This window comes from Pongo abelii, chromosome 11 (genome assembly GCF_028885655.2).
Source record: "Pongo abelii isolate AG06213 chromosome 11, NHGRI_mPonAbe1-v2.0_pri, whole genome shotgun sequence".
Classification (NCBI taxonomy): Eukaryota; Metazoa; Chordata; class Mammalia; order Primates; family Hominidae; genus Pongo; species Pongo abelii.
In genome coordinates this window covers 114758710-114776098 of record NC_071996.2, presented here as the reverse complement: position 1 = coordinate 114776098, position 17389 = coordinate 114758710, and the positions used below count along the sequence as shown (strand labels likewise).

Here is a 17389-nt window from a genome sequence, read left to right as displayed (position 1 = left end):
TAGACCATATCAGGCAGTATCTCCACTGGTTGTGTTTAATGTGCATTTTATATGGGGTTTGGCTCATGATGCTGTCTGAAGTAATCTTCTCTTTACACTACATCAGGTATACGGTTCATAATTTTTTGACCTGTGTGATTTATGTGTCTGTTTTCCACGGCTTTTGTTTTGATATTAGAAACCATTAATCCTTCAAAGTCCTGCAGTTGTAATGTTAACTGCCAACAGCATTGATTTGCAATTGGCATGAGAGTATGCTTCAACATTTTTAATAATTCTAATCTATTTTTAAATGGTGATCATTTTACCACAAATATCATCGAATATAGAATTTCCCCTAACACTTCAACAAAAATGTATTCACTCTAATCTCGGCCTCAGGTTTATTTCCTTAGTTTTACATAAGTTCTTTTGTTAAACATAATGTTTAGCAACTCTTAGTTTACCTAGTACTGAAGTACAATTAATAAAGTAATTATTACTCCTCTGGATTATTTTTTCTGAATTTGTATAGATATTAATACATAACATATGTTATATATTGTTATATATGGATGTATTGTGAGTAGAGCCAGCTATGTCTCTTGCTGCTAAACACCAACAAATTTTATTTTTAATTTCCCTGTATGTTTTATAAAGCTAAAATATTAAAGGCTAATTTCAGTGTCATTACAAACTATGTAATTTCACTATGGATTCTCATAATGACTACTGATACCATAGAAGTCGTCTTAAAAATTACAGGTTTGTAAGACTCCTAGGGTATATACTTCATTCTGTGCATAATTAATAAGAATAGTATAATTCTTAGTATAATATAATAGTATAATAAGAATAGTATAATTCTTCAGCCTCCATAGAATCTACAATGGTGATTTTGGCACCATTAAACTTCAAATGAAATATTTCTAAAAATTATGGATAGAGGTATTTGTTTGGATGTGTAGGGGGAAGATGACGTGAAGCAGAAGTTATTGAGAAGGAATGATTACAAATATGTGGGTCAATCCAAGCATATGTTAGCTTATCTACTACAACACCTGCACACCTCACTAAAGAAAGAGTTTGCAAAAGGATAGCAAGTCGATTGGAAAAATAATGATCTAACATTTAGCTCATGTGAAAGTAATTCATTTGTCTCATAGGACTTTAGGGAGAAAACACCAAAAGCTGTTTGTGGTTTGCTCTCCCCAAAAATCAGGTTTTCTCTAATTTTGAAAATATTCTAGGATTCTGGCTTCACTTAAAAAATTACACACTTCCAACTGAAGGCTAAGAAACTTCTTTTTAGAAAAATGGAAAAACCTGGGCATTAACTGAATATCATTAAGGAACTTGATATTTTTCAGGGAATGATGTACCTGGAAGAAAGACGACTCGTTCATCGGGATTTGGCAGCCCGTAATGTCTTAGTGAAATCTCCAAACCATGTGAAAATCACAGATTTTGGGCTAGCCAGACTCTTGGAAGGAGATGAAAAGGAGTACAATGCTGATGGAGGAAAGGTGGGTATCTTTTTGAGAGCAATCTTGCTTGAAAATATAGTATAATATCCTTTTATCTCCTTATATTTTATACAAGAAATCAATAAGCCTGAAGCTTAGGAGATTATAAAGCCTTGGTTCTACCATTTGCCTCTTCTCCTGCCCCGGGTATATATATGTGTGTGTATATATATCATATACACTATATATATCATATATACACATATATATACCATATATTACCAGCTTCCGTTTCCCAAAGGTAGCTAAAATAAGATGATGCATGTCTGTACCCAGGTGACCTTCATGTTAGGTCCAGTGATGGGAAGTGGGTGGATCCTTTAATTTCCTTCTAGAAATTAAACTTTAACACATGGCTGTAGAAATTGTCCCACTGATCTAAAGACTATAGCACTAACTCTTATAGAGAACATAGATTCTCTCTCATAGACTAGAGAAAAGTTTAGGTACTACAAAGAACCCTGAACAGAGCCACTGCCTCGTCTACCTTTTCTGACCCTCTAGCCTCAGCCTCTGCCTGACAACGGCGTTCCTGACTGTTTCATCCACTGTATGGTTTCAATCCACGCCTTACTCCCATGTCTTGTATTTCCTCATTAACCCTCTCTTTAGCTTGACTTTCTTGGCCAAACTATTAGGACTAGACTTCATATGGAGGTCCCTCTAGCTTCACCTAGTGAAACCTAAGGTCAGGCAGCCCAAATGAAATAAGCAAATGCAATCTTGGCCTATGGTGACCTATACGCTTACACTAACAACAACAACAACAAAACCCAGTTATTCTCATGTCATATAAATATATTTATTATATGCCTTATTTATCATATGGGACATCCAAATATATATTATAAATATTTTGCAATGATAGGTTTCCAAATGCTTAACTTCATCACAAGGCAAAATAACACAAAAAATTTTAAAACTACCCTATTTTGCCTGTTTACTACCAAATTGCAGTAGTCTGAGACCACAGCATTGAAATTCACTATAAGACTGCACAGAAGTTGAAGTCTATAAATCACATGGCTTCACTTGTCTTGAGAACATAAGATTTGAGACATAAGATTTGTCTAAAGCAAGATTCATTATCGCTTTAAATGCTTGGTAACCATTAAGTCTTTATCAAGATACCTGTGATTTCAACTTACTTCTTTAACACAACGTCCGTAGTCCATAAAGTCTGCTAACTCCTTGCCCATAGGGAAATTACTTTCAATGTGTCTTCTGTTCCCTTTCACTGAATACCATGATTCTGTCATAGAGTTACCTTGGTGTCACCTTGGTGAGCAGCCAACCTCATGATTTCAAAGGCCTATTTAGTTTTAAGCTTTCAACTGCAAAGTAGAAGTGTTTATCTTTATTCCATAGAATCTAATTATATTCCCAGCTATATAATGCTGCCCTTCAGAGTTGAAACTCATTCTGCTGACCCATCATCAGCAGGATATGTGGGTTGAGTTGTTTTTCTTGTAGTGATGATAGATTTGTGCTGATCCTTTCACATTCTTTTATATAGTTCCTATTTTGAAAATGGTACATATTTTCAATACTGGCTAACCAAGATGAGAAGGGTCATTTGAAGCTGGAAAACAAAGCAAGGCTAACTTTGGAATTCATGATTTTAGGCCTTTTAGTGGCCAAATTATATGAGAGGAGAAGGGAGGGGGCAAGTATAGAAAGAGTCCATTGTACTGGTGGCCCAAAATGTGTCTGAGGGTGAAAAGGGATAACTGAAAATATAACAAATCTCATTTTTTGAGAAAAAACTCTAAACACATTTTTAGAAGCATGTGTATTAGATGTTTAGATTTAATATTGTAAATCATAATATTTACTAGCAACTTAATTACTGAATGTTAAAAGAACTATAGAAAGTTATCCCTACTTAATTATTTTTACCTTTAATTGTTTATAAAGCTTTTTTTTAAAAAAAATAAGTATGACCGAGCAGGGTGGCTCACACCTGTAATCCCAGCATTTTGGGAGGTCAAAGCGGGCAGATCACTTGAGCTCAGGAGTTCTAGGCCAGCCTGGGCAACATGATGATCATCTCTAAAAAAAATGCAAAAATTAGCCAGGCATGGTGGCGCACCCCTGTGGTCCCTGCTACTCAGAGGCTAAGGTGGGAGGATCACTTGAGCCTGGTAGGCAGAGATTGCAGTGAGCTGAGATTGTGCCATTGCACTCTAGCCTGGGTGACAGAGTGAGACCCTGTCTCAAAAAATAAATAAAATAAAAAATGAATAAGTATAGTACATCTTTAGATTAATTCACTTTATATATTTTATAAATTAACATTTATAGTTATATCTATACACACATAATAAAAAAATATGATTAAGGCCAGCCTAGAGACTCACATTTAGGAAATACATATAGAAATGAATTTTTAATGTAATTTTAAAACTTTTACTTCTTACTTCTCTATAGATGCCAATTAAATGGATGGCTCTGGAGTGTATACATTACAGGAAATTCACCCATCAGAGTGACGTTTGGAGCTATGGTAAATAAATCTTCTTTGCGAATTAAAGCTTGTAAAGCAAAAATACATATGTTAAGTTCATGTGAAATATCTTAAGCTAAATTATTTTGTTGTGTTGTAAATACCTATTTATAAGCCTAATTTCCTAAAGGAGTTAACTCTTTGCTTTCTCAATGAAAACAACAACAACAACAAAATATTCTACTTTATTTTATTTTACTTTAAGTTCTGGGATACACGTGCGAACCTGCAGGTTTGTTGCATAGGTATACATATGGCATGGTGGTTTGCTGTACCTATCAACCCGTCATCTAGGTTTTAAGCCCCGCATGCATTAGGTATTTGTCCTAATGCTCTCCCTCCCCTTGCCCTCCATTCACTGACAGGCCCCGGTGTGTGACGTTCTCCTCCCTGTGTCCGTGTGTTCTCACTGAAGAACAACCAAATATTCTAAATAGCATTGCTATCTGCCTTTTTCTGTTTTTTTTTCCTGGTTTATTACAATGTAATACACTAATATTTCTGCTAAGATGTTTTCCTTAAGCTGTGGTTTTGTAGGAACTTGCCTGATCATTTTGACAGAAAAAAAAATCAGCCAATTTTACTTTAGGGACAATTTCATAGAATTTCATGGTGTTAATTTTAAGCAACTTTCAAAAACGTAACTCTGAATACAGTAAATATTCAAACAAAAACAAAACCAACTTTGTCTGGGTTTCTTGCGTGTGAGAATTTATGGTCTATAGTGGAAAACAGATTATTGTCATAACAAAGAAAAATTACTGAGAGCAGTAAGTTAGAGCAATGAACATGGTAAAAGAGAAGACTGCTAATTACAACATTAATTTTAATTTACAAACTACTTGTGGAGTAACAGAAATGTTACAGAGTGAATAATATGAACTGGAAAAGAGTGATATTTATAATTAGAACATTTATTTTATTGTGTTTAACTTAATTGTTAAGATGAGCTATTTAGCATCTGTCTGGCTACTTAAAATTTAAGTCCGATATTACCAAGAAGGAGTCAATACGTTTCTAAGTTTAAATATATCATATAAAATTAGCATTTCTTACAAATAAAAAGCATAACGCCCACTTAACTAAAAGGGTGGTGGTGAGATTTAAATGCATGGTACAATTTATTTTACTCAAACTTAAGCTTAAAAAAATGTTTTACTTTTTTTGCATTGTTGGAAAAAAAAAGATATAATCTATTCAATCAATTAAGAACTTACAACTCTTCTCTAGGAAAGAATTAACTATCTTTAAAAAAGTATTTAAGACATTTCAATCAAGTGGGTTATTCCTTCTACATATGTATGCCATGGGAGGTGGTAAAATTTTCATGAAGGCTTCATGTGTTTATTTCACCCAGCTTAGAAATAGAAAATGTTGTGTGTCTGAGGTATAGACAAATGTAGTGGAAATGCTTGACAAAACTTACTTGCTAAACTATTGTAAGAAGCGTATAGAAAAACATCTATTGCATGTATTCTATGATAACTTTATATATTATATGACACAGATTAGCATGTAGACTAGCATTTATACATTACATGATATAGATAGGTTTATAGAATATATGTCAGATTTATATATCATATAGTATATTTTATATATGTATATACTTTTTTGTTTTTCTACTTACAATTCCCTGAATCAAATGTGGCAGTCTCCTGAAGGCAAATTTAAATTAGCTCAAGATATATATAAACTTGGCAGAACAGTCATATTTTTAATAGTAAAATTTGTCTTTTGGGGAAAATCTTGTTACTCAGGCTGTAACATTTTTCTTCATGTTGAGTTGCAAAATCCCAGGAACTGTTCAGCAAAAATAAATAAATAGATAGGTAGTACTCTGCTTTGAAACACAGCCCAGGTCATCAACCCATATTCATAAGGCATTTAAAAAATTTTGTGATATATCATAGTTAATTGCAAAAGGCATAAAAGGCAGAGAAAGTTGCATAACCTTGTTTACAGTGCAACTTTATGGAAAATTCTCACTAGGTGCATTTTTATTTTTACAAAATAAGCACTGGCTGTGATATATATCTTAAGATAAAGGAATTGCAAGTAAAATTTGAGGATGTTTTGTTTTAGCTTTCCTGATATTGTTCTTTTGCATGAAACCATCCTTTTCTAACCCTATCTTGTCATCACCTTTACAAGGATGTAATTGGATTATTATCAGAAGAAGTAGAGTTTTTTATATTTTGGCTTTTGTTTTTGTATTTATATGTTGCTGTTTATTATATTTTCTATTATTTTGATTTACAGTTGCTTTGCATCTTGCTTATGTTGGGAGTTCTGATAGAGATGTGAGAGTATCTGCTCTATCTTATATAATTGCCTACCTAAGTTAATAACATGTTATCCTTAAATATATATTCTAGGCCCTGCATGGTGTCTCGTGCTTGTGATCCTAGCATTTAGGGAGGCTGACGTGGGCAAATGGCTCAAACCCAGGAGTCTGAGACCAGCCTGGGCAACATGCTGAAACCCTTTATCTACTAAAAAATACAAAAATCAGCCAGGCATGGTGGCTCATGCCTGTAGTCCCAGCTACTCAGGAAGCTGAGGTGAAAAGATCATGTCAGCCTGGGGAAGTTGAGGGTGCAGTGAGCTGTGATCATGCCTCTTCACTCCATTCTCGGCGACAGATTGAGACCATGTCTAAAATATAAAATATTCTAAAATATAAAATATGTATTATATTCTGTAAGTATGACTATCTAGAGATGAACAGTCATCCACTTAACTTGTTGCAGCCTGCCTCATAGAAAATTTTTATGATAGATTTTAGGAGCTACTCCTTAATATACAAAATTAAAGATGTAATAACAATCAGTCAATTAAATTGTCACTAGGTACATGTTAACAATATACCTAAAATCCTAAGATGTAAATATTAACCAAAAAAATCAGGTAATAGTTAATATTCTATTATAAAGAATAATTTTAAATTCCACATAGTTTTATATTTTAAGCTTTGTATTTTTGTTATCAGTCAATGATAACTATTATAAACTAAAAAATACTTCAGCCTGAGTAAATAATTAATTCATTAGAGATGGCAGTAGGAAAGAAAGCATAGCTCTAATTAATGGATTTTATACTGAAAGATGACTGTATATATACATCAATCAAAATTCACTTTGTAATATTATTGTGCCCAGCTAGCCATTTCTGAACTTAAAAATCTTTATCCCTAAGAAAATATTATCTTAAATTATATGATCATTACATTACAAAAAAGATATTTAGTGTATATATTATAGCTGAAATCAGAACCACCATTATCACCAAAACTGGTTGTTTGCATGCTACCATTTAGGGCATTTGCTTTTGCAGAGAAAACCAATGTCCCAGTGATTCAAGAAAGCCATTTTATTACCTAAAGAATAAACTACTTTCTATCCCCTTCACAATTTTGTTGATGACTACTTCACATGTGCTATATATTACATATGGTACATTCCTTTCTCAGGCTCTCATATGTGCTAAAGTAGTCTATGTTTTATTCAACTTTTTGCTTTGTGTAAGTTAGAGAGAGTCACAATTCTTTATTGTAACGTGAGGTAATTATTCTGGAAGCCTTTTATAGCAAAGATGCTAATCTTAAAATTAGTCAATATCTTATTTTACTGGCAATCATATTTATTGGTACTGAATACATATGTATATATAGTAGATGAATTGTTTCATGGACTGTAACGTGGTATAGTGAAATATAACTTGGATCAGCAAACATTAGTGTTACCTATAGGCAGAAATGGGGAACAGGTTCTATATGCTGACATCCACTGTAAATTGTCTCTTCTATCCATTAGAAATTCCAAGACAATAATAAGAAAATTGAATTCCCCCACAAAGATTTTGACATTGGGGTTCTCATAATGGATACAGGAATTTGTGGAGCTTTTTTTTTTTTTAAAATTGATTGGTGTTTGGATTGACCTATAAGGAGTATTCTTTTACCACTGGTATATTGCTGGTTTGTTCAAAATATGTTGTTAATATGCTTAAGTAAGAATTTTTTCTCCATTATAGGAGTTACTATATGGGAACTGATGACCTTTGGAGGAAAACCCTATGATGGAATTCCAACGCGAGAAATCCCTGATTTATTAGAGAAAGGAGAACGTTTGCCTCAGCCTCCCATCTGCACTATTGACGTTTACATGGTCATGGTCAAATGTAAGACTGCAAAATAATGTTATCACCATCATCATTCTTAGTAAAGTAATAGCACAGATTACTCAATCTGTACAACATTTCTCTGTATTGAAAAACACGACAGTTCAAAAACAATTATGAAGGGAGCATATGAACGCCTCTTTGTTGTGACTATTATTAACATAAAGTAATACTCTTCCATGCTATGAAGTCAAAATTATGACTCTTTTATTCTCATAATCTCCATGACAGTCAAATTGCCTGTCGTAAAGAGAGGTAATTAGTCACAATAATGTTATTGCTAACATTACTGACATGAATGTTAGTAATAACATTAGTGACCTTTATGGGAAAATAAAAGGCTACATAAATGATCTAAACATGAAGGAAAAAAGCTTGAAACTGATAGTTTTAAAAGTCAATTTAATAGAAATAGGTCTACTGGTTTTAGTCAAGAGCAAGTTAGCAGGACAAGGTGGGAAGTGGGAAGAAATGAATCTATAGTGAGCTAAAAAGATTATAAATGTTTACTTTTTTCAATTTGATCATTTGTTTACATCAAACCTTTACTTTTCCTTTTTCTTCCTCTGCCCCAGACCCATGTGTATTATAAATGTGTTTTTGAAGCACAGGCCCTTAATTTAAATAGAATTGAGGAAGTCTCTGGAGTTTCTGGCTTAATTTAAGTGAGATTAACATGTAGCAATCTCTCTTGTATAATCTAAGGTTTTCCCCTTCTGATTTACACGGGGTTAGCAAAGAAACAAACTTGTGAAGGTGAATAAGCATCTTATTAATAAGAGACTTTGGACCCAGGTCTACTCAGATTTATATTCATGACATGTGTGATACTTTCTGACAGTGAGGGAGGAAATAAAAAATGTTCTTTGCAGTTCAGGTCAGCCTGCCCTTTTCACTAAGCATAGTTCTATTTACTCAATATTTAGTTGGAGAGAAACCGATACCTCAACTGTGGTTAACCTTTTTTGGCTTCAATAGTTTCAGAAACACCTGTTTTCTCATTAGCATCTTGGCAGTAGCAAGCATTTTTTCAAATGAATGCATATAGAATACAGAGCATTTGAGCTTTGTTTGGGGAGAAAAAAAAGCAGATGACATTAATGATACATAAAATGACACCCAAAAAATTCCCAGAATAGGAATAAAAACTGAACTCCTGGAAAAGGAAGGAACAAGCTTTACAGCCTTATTCTATTAAATATTGTTTGGTAGACATCTATGGAAGAAAGGTTATAAAAACATGCATATCTTATATAATGTAATCCTATAACTAGCATAGGAAATGATTTAAACTCGTCAGAATTTAGCTGTGATGAAATTATGTAAAACCAAGAAAACGCTTTCCATAATAGAGAATTTTACCTTTCTTTCGGGGTTTTAATACCTAAGAGGAGGACAATTTGGCAAGAAAATCAAGGAAAGCTTGGTACTTTTATTCTTGTCATCTCATCTCTGTCATACAAACAGAGCCTATAAAGATAAGATCTGCTTTATCTAGACTCCCAGGTAAATAAGAATACATACCTTGAAAATTGCTGATAGTATTTTTATGCTAGACAATCTAGTACTAAGATAAGCTAATGTCTATTGCTGAACAGGCATTGCCAATGACTTTGCATTAGTTTTGTCTTTTTTTGTTTTGTTTTTTTTTTGTCCACCAGGACAAACGTAGCACAAGAAAGTTGCTTTTAATTCCTCTTTTCCCCTTTGTGCCAGTGTAAGCATTGTAACCAAATCTTTTCTCCTATGTCACTCCTAATACAAAATAATAACATATTGTAGTCACATTTATACGCATCAGAGAAAAAATTTATCTTGTTTTACAGTACATTACATTTAGTTATGAATATCAACAGAGACTGATAAAGCCTTACCAATTGAGTCGTTTCTTTCACTAGCTTTCTTTTTCAGATCATTATGATTAAAATAACATTTTTCAAACTTTTGCTCATATTTTCACAAAATTTAAATTTCAACTCCTTTATAGTTACGAATATAGTGACAATTTCACTGTGTAAATTTCCAGGTTGGATGATTGATGCTGACAGTAGACCTAAATTTAAGGAACTGGCTGCTGAGTTTTCAAGGATGGCTCGAGACCCTCAAAGATACCTAGTTATTCAGGTGAGTACATTTGACCTATGCCTTTAAGACTAGGCCAGTGGCAAACTCACTGCAAAACGAGTAGTATCAGGACTTTGGAACTGTGGAAATGACCACTAACATGTTGATTAATTAAGCAGATTATCATGTGAAATGACTTATGGAAACGAGCTTTTTATTTCACGTCAGATCCACCTTTTAGCTCCTTCTCTTAGTATTCAAGTGGCTCTGCTACTGAACAGATAATTATGATTATACATATACATAAAAAGGTCTTAATCCTCAGACACTTATTTTAGCACCTTGATTTTATTAACATTATGTGTAAGTCATGTTCATTAGCATAATTTCCTTTTTTCAGAACAAAAGGAAGGCAGATTTTTGTTTTAATCTTGCCCATGCTTGAAGACAGTAAATCAAAAGTTTCAGTATATTGATATTTAATTTCCCCAAAAATATTTTAAAATATGTTTTGTTTTATTTGGAGAGATAAGCAGTATCCATGCAATAACTCAATTCAAATGAATTGATGCACATTTTAATCAACCAACCAGCCAAATAAATATTTTATATTTAACACTAGAAAAATAGACTGGATAATTAAAAAATAACAATATATTTCTCTATGATTATTTTCACCTAAACTCTAAACAAATGGGCCTTGGACTAGAGTGAATTATATTTCCTCAGTAAAGCAAGGTAGCCTTTATTTTCATATCGACAGTCTGACATAAAGATAAAAGCTAGGTTTTTGAAGATACTTATTTCCATTTATTTTTTCCCCAAAATTAGTTTTCGTAAACTGAAATTGTTTCCAAAAATTATGTAACTTTAAAAATATAGGAAAAATATTTAAGAAATAGACGAGGTGAGGAAGAGCATAACAAAGGTTTTGGTGTCTTTCTCATACTCCTTTACTCTATTTGCCACTTGCACTGTGAGTTTTGAATGCCACTACTTTGATAATGTAGCCCGTATGCTGTAGAATAAAGTATAGACCCTATGGTCCTGATAATCCTACAGCATCAAACCAACCAAATAAAATAAACATTGATAAATTGATCACCTTTTATTGTTTATTCTTAAAGTTGCAACCCATACACTATCTGGGCAATGAACAATTATTTTCAGACCTGAAATTGATTTTACCTCCCTAAAAACATCTCTTGATTTTGCTTTATTATTCTCTAATGGTATTTATCATATTCTCCTTGTATAAAGTTTGTTTACCTGGCCCTATCATTTCTAAGTATGTTATAGGTTTCTTAATGGCCGGTGGTTGTGCTAAAGACTCGTTTTTTTTAAATGTGTGTTTGAATTTTTCAACCATTTGTTATGATATTACATAAATGTATTGCAGAGACCACATATTTAAGATAAGAAAGAATCATATTTGTGTCTGATGGGCAATCTTTTAGGGTGATGATCGTATGAAGCTTCCCAGTCCAAATGACAGCAAGTTCTTTCAGAATCTCTTGGATGAAGAGGATTTGGAAGATATGATGGATGCTGAGGAGTACTTGGTCCCTCAGGCTTTCAACATCCCACCTCCCATCTATACTTCCAGAGCAAGAATTGACTCAAATAGGGTAAGAAAGAATTATAAACACGTATCATATTATTTCTGAGATATAAAATCATGTAATAGTTCATAAGCCCTAACATTTCAAAATAATTATATAGCTCAAATCAATGTGATGCCTAGATTAAAAATATACCATACCCACAGAAGATGTGCCAATCTTGCCGTATATAGTTAATTTTGGAAGACAAGCATGGACAATACAACGTGTACTCTGAAATACCTTCAAGATTTCAGAAGAAAAACATTTTCCTCATCTTAATTTATTTAAAACAAATCTTAACTTTAAAAAACAATTCCAACTAATAAAACCATTATGTGTATATAAATAAATGAAAATTCCTACCAAGTAGGCTTTCTACTTTTCTTTCTTAAAAAGATATTATGATGTGTTAGTCAAGAAGTAATACAAGTATAAATCTTTCACTTATTTAAGAAAAATTAAATATTTTCTGTCAAGTTGAAGTAGAAACACAGAAAACCGTGCAGTCCTTTGAACCTAATCATATCGAAAAGGCTGCTAAGAAGTAGATTTTCATTTCTAAGAAGTAGATTTAAGTTTTGAAAGAAGTTTCTGAAAATACATTTCATTTTAAATGTTAAACCTACTCTATATGAATTCCATTCTTTCTTTGAAAGCTGTCAAATCCATGCATTTGTTTATTTTTATAAATTCATTCCTCATTCATTCAACATATATTGAGTACCACTGTATGTGAAGCATTAGTATACACTTAAGACTCAAAGAATTTTGACACAACTTCTGCTTTCAAGAAGTGACCACCTTAATGAAAGAATCGTACAGATAGAGGGACTGCATATAAGTGCTGTAATCCAGTATTCACTGACCAGTACGGAGCAAGAAGAAGTAGTAAATTTGTGTCTGTAATCAATTTCTTCCATTGATAAGATATAAACATGATGCTTAATTTTTTCTAGAAGATAATTCTTTTCTCTTAATCTTCTTCTTTATCTAAGAACATTATCATAGCTAGTAGAACCAACAGCATCCGATTGCTCTTGACCATAGCCATAAGAACATTTTCAACTTGCTGCTCATTATCTAACATAATTAGCTTTATTTCATATTGATAGTAATAATTAATATTCCCCTGGTGTTTACTATTCAACACATATATGTTAACCTCCTTAATCCTTAAACAAACTTCATGAGGTTCTATTATTATCATCCCCTTCTTTCAAATGAAGAAACTTGCCACAGAGAAGTCAGGTGATATGACTGGTGTCACACAGCTAGTCAGTGGAAGAGAGGAATAATGTAAGCTAGATATCTGCCTACTACACTGTAGTTTTGCTTCAAAGTTACTGAAGCATGTTATTTCCATGATGTGATTAGATTTCCATGATGTGATTAGAGTGTGGGACTTGTCTTGTTTGGGAAATTCCCCAGGTGGTTTTCTTATAAAATGCATCTCAAATCTGTTCTACACCTTTTACTCATCTACCTCCACTTAGAAGATCTGATATGGAAAGAGACAAAGATGGAGACCTCAATTATTTTTTCTTTTCCATTAAAAAATATTTTATAGTACAAACTGAAAACTTTATCACATGCCCAATGGGGGGTAGATAACTAAAAGTTTTAAAAATTAGATCAATGGATAGGTAATGAATAATCAGTCTTTTGCTTGTGAGAGGGAAGAAAGCAGTTAAGGTGTATAAAGGAGGCTCTCTGTACACTTTGCAAAATGATCAAATTATATTTATAATTTTAAGTGACAAATTCATTACTTCTGGTTACAACAGTGAAATTTCAAAAAAAAAATAATTTTTCTTTCTTAGCTTGTAATGCTATAAATCTTTTTCTTAAGAATTCCTACATTTCAGCTTTTTGTCCATTTTAATTTATAATTCTCAGTGCAAGAAATTCTTAATAAAGGTTTGAGCTAACTAGATGGAATTATTGAGACAAAGTGTAAATCACGTGAGGACTTATTTGACCTTTAGCCATCTTTTGTTATTCTACATTATAAAACAATGTTACCTGTAGATTTCTTTTTACTTTTTCAGTCCTTGGAAAAGAAATTGTGCTTAAATATCATTTTATGTTCAGGCATTTAAAAAGCTTTATTTGTCATCTATATTGTCCTAATAGTTTTCAGTCTGGCTTTACATAACTTTTTTACAGAAATTTCTAATATGTACAAATGCCATGTTCCTCCTTTCTTTCCTACATGGCTAAATTATAAAACAAATTACTTCCACTTTAAGTTTGGTGGCTAAATAACATGCTAAGGGAACATCTTACAAGTGAATTTTGATCAAATGTTTCTTAAGTATATGTGATAGACTTTGAAACCAAAAAAAAAAAAAATGCATTTTGAAAATATAGGCTCCACTGCGCACTAATTAAGGTAATGTTCTGAATATCTCTATGACTTTGTTTCCTCCTTTTCTAAACGCAATATTGCCTATCTTATATGAGTGTTAGGCAATTAACTTTAAAAAATTCCAGAGTATTTATAATGCCAGGTAAACAAATTTTATTACTCTACTTTTAGAATCACCAATTTCATTTTTCATTTTTACCATTTTCATTTTTACCTTTTTCCTTGTCAATATCATATATCACAAATAATCACACTTTCTTATAAGGTGCTCTACCCACTATCTATGAAAAGCTTGTTGATGCAGTTACTGCTTGGCCAGCAAATTATTTCTGCTGATGTGTTCTAATATCAAATAAAGACAGAAGTAATTTTTTTATAGTGCTTTTGATTTTTTTAATTCCACATATATTTTGATAAATTACAACTTTAAAGCAATGAATCAATTCAAAATACAATGTTTATGTTTGTCCAGAAAGTTGATGAATACAAATTTAAGTCATGCTAGAAAACACCTAATTTACAGCTGCTGTTACTATTGTTAGATATACTTTTAATATTACCTTAAAGTTTTTCTTTTTCTTTTTTTTTGAGACAGGGTCTCACTCTGTCACCCAGGCTGGAGTGCAGTAGCGCAATCTTGGCTCACTGCAACCTCCCCATGCCAAGCTCAGGAGATCCTCCCATCTCTGCCTCCAGAGTAGCACCACAGGTGCATGCCACCCTGCCCAGCTAATTTTTTATATTTTTTTGTAGAGACAGGGTTTCCTTATGTTGCCAAGGCTACTCATGAACTCCAGAGCTCAAGCAATCCACCCACCTTGGCCTCCCAAAGTGCTGAGATTACAAGTGTGAGCCACCATGACTGGCCTCAAATCTTTTTAAGCAATAATACACCAAAAGCTATTACTCTAGCGTGATGTAAAAACAGGAGAAAATGAGAAGCTATTTAACTTCTGCAAATGGTGCTCTATATCTGTAAAATGGGGATTTAAAAATTTTCTCACAGAATATTATGAAGATTAGCTTTTTAGTATATGCATGCACATTACCTATTAATGGACCTGGAATAGATGCCTATTAATGGACCTGGAATAGATGCTCCAATAGTGTGGAAATAAATGAATATTAACCAAATGAAAAAAGCAAAGAGTATTTATTCAGAGACTGCTATACCAAGAAAGTCAGCTCCATCAGTTACATTTTGGCAGAGACTTAAAGGCCCGCAGAGGAGTGGGAAAGCTGTATAGGGGGGGGGAAAAAAAAGGGAAGGCTTCATCTATGCCCTCATTAGAGACTGTTGGCCTGGGGAAGCTATAAGCAGGATAACTAGAAGCCATTGGTTAGAGGTGCATGTTTGACTTTTTTCTGTTGGTCCGAAGTTGGAAGCAAGGACAAAAATTAGGAAAGCTGCCAGTTATTAATCAATTCTGGTCATTTGGAGTTGATTGTTATACAAGTAATTGTTTAGCTTCCTGGGTTGTTACTAGAGATAGCAATCTGACTTCCTGCAAATCTGATTTACAAAAGGCTGGTTTGCTGGGCTGTTTATTGTAGATAAGGAGGTTTGCTTCCCAATTTGTTTCTATTTTTACATATGGTCAGGCCATGTCCCTTTGTATATTCAGTCTATTGGATTTAGTTTCCATTGTGGCCTTCTTTTCTCTAGATATTTCAACACATGCTGCCTAATATTTTCGATTACATGTTCAGCATAATTTAAAAATTCTCCATAGGTTTTTTTTTCCTTTTTCTTCTTTTTTTTTTTTTTTTGTTACAATGGCTAAGTTTGGTCTTTTGAGTTACCTAGAATTATATTTTTTTGATATAACAAATTGTATATTAAATGAAATAGCAATGAATAAAAATAGTGAATAAACTGATGTGGCTGAAGATATTTTAGCTTTAGTGATATTAGAAAATTTAATTTAATGTAAAAGCTTCCACGTATTTTTGTAGAGGAAGACATAGTTTCAATTGCGAGCCCATCCAGTCATTTGTAAGAAATAGTTTTAAGATTAAATGCTCCACCTCTGTCAAAACCTATCAGCTAACTCTTAATTATCTCAGCCAGTGGAAGACAGAGAAACTGTAGCTACTCCACATTAGTGGAGTAACCCGCAATGGATTTATCATCACAATCTAAACTTTTTTTCACTTATTTTCTATCTGCTAAGAAGTAACTCTATTAAATAGATTTGCATTTTCCTCTTCTTCTTACACGCTTTCACCCAGAATAGGTATATAAATAAACTGAAAAATAAAATGTAAGCAGAAGTGAAGAATGAAGAAAATTAAAGAAGTTTGGTATCTCAAAAATTTGATCAATTTCTAAATCATCGAATGTAAGTTGAGTATCTTGACTGCTAAAAATATGATTCTATATACTTTATTTTATACCGTATCACTTTGCTCTCAGATTAGATTTCGTAACTTTAATATAGATATTTTTATAAGGTTACCACACACACTGTAATTAACCATGAGATTTTTATAAATTCAGCCCCAACTCCTGCATAAAAAGAAAGAAATGCAAGCAAATCTTTGGTCTCTCCTATAAGATTTATTATATTTTGCTATATGTTTCCTTATGGTGCATAAACCAGTAGAAGTTTGAGCAAAATGATAATTCTGACACAATGATGTCATTCTCAATAATGACATTTGAAAATGCAAGTTTCAATGGGATTTGTCTTAGTAGTTCAATAAATCAAAATCCTGTCCCTTTCTGAAATAATAAAAATCGTAACAATAATATCAGCTAAAACTTATTGAATGCTCACTATAACCCAAGTACTGTGCTAAGTGATTTAAATTAACTGTCTCACTTTTATTTCACAAAGCCCTAGGAGGTAGGTACTACTGCCAGTCCAATTTTAAGAGTTTAAAAAAAAATAATTGAACTATGGACAGTTTAGGTAACTTACAAATGATAAGAAAAAGAGCTAGAAATTGAGTCTGGATTTCAGTTGTCCCACACAAAGGCCATATTTCTAAGCTAACAGAGGGGATGGAGGAGGGAGACTTCTCATTTCAAGTTACTATTAAACATCTTGCTACTGAAGGACCCTAAAACTTTTCATTCACTTTATGGTAATCTGGATGAAAAAATTAAATTGAAAGTCAGAAATCTCACATTCTGGAACCAAATCGATGATGCTTT

At 32.8% G+C, this 17389-nt stretch overlaps 1 protein-coding gene across 6 annotated transcripts in view; it reads left to right on the top strand.

Moving 5' to 3' along the window:
• Positions 1-17389, top strand: part of ERBB4 (erb-b2 receptor tyrosine kinase 4) — a 1162809-nt gene that overhangs the window by 1109451 nt on the left and 35969 nt on the right. For all 6 annotated transcript variants that reach the window (XM_054549798.1, XM_024243752.3, XM_024243750.3 and 3 more), the window contains 5 exons: positions 1350-1505; positions 3936-4011; positions 8047-8193; positions 10220-10317; positions 11715-11885. In XM_054549798.1, coding sequence (XP_054405773.1) covers positions 1350-1505; positions 3936-4011; positions 8047-8193; positions 10220-10317; positions 11715-11885 — 648 coding nt within the window. The remainder of the gene's footprint in view (positions 1-1349; positions 1506-3935; positions 4012-8046; positions 8194-10219; positions 10318-11714; positions 11886-17389) is intronic.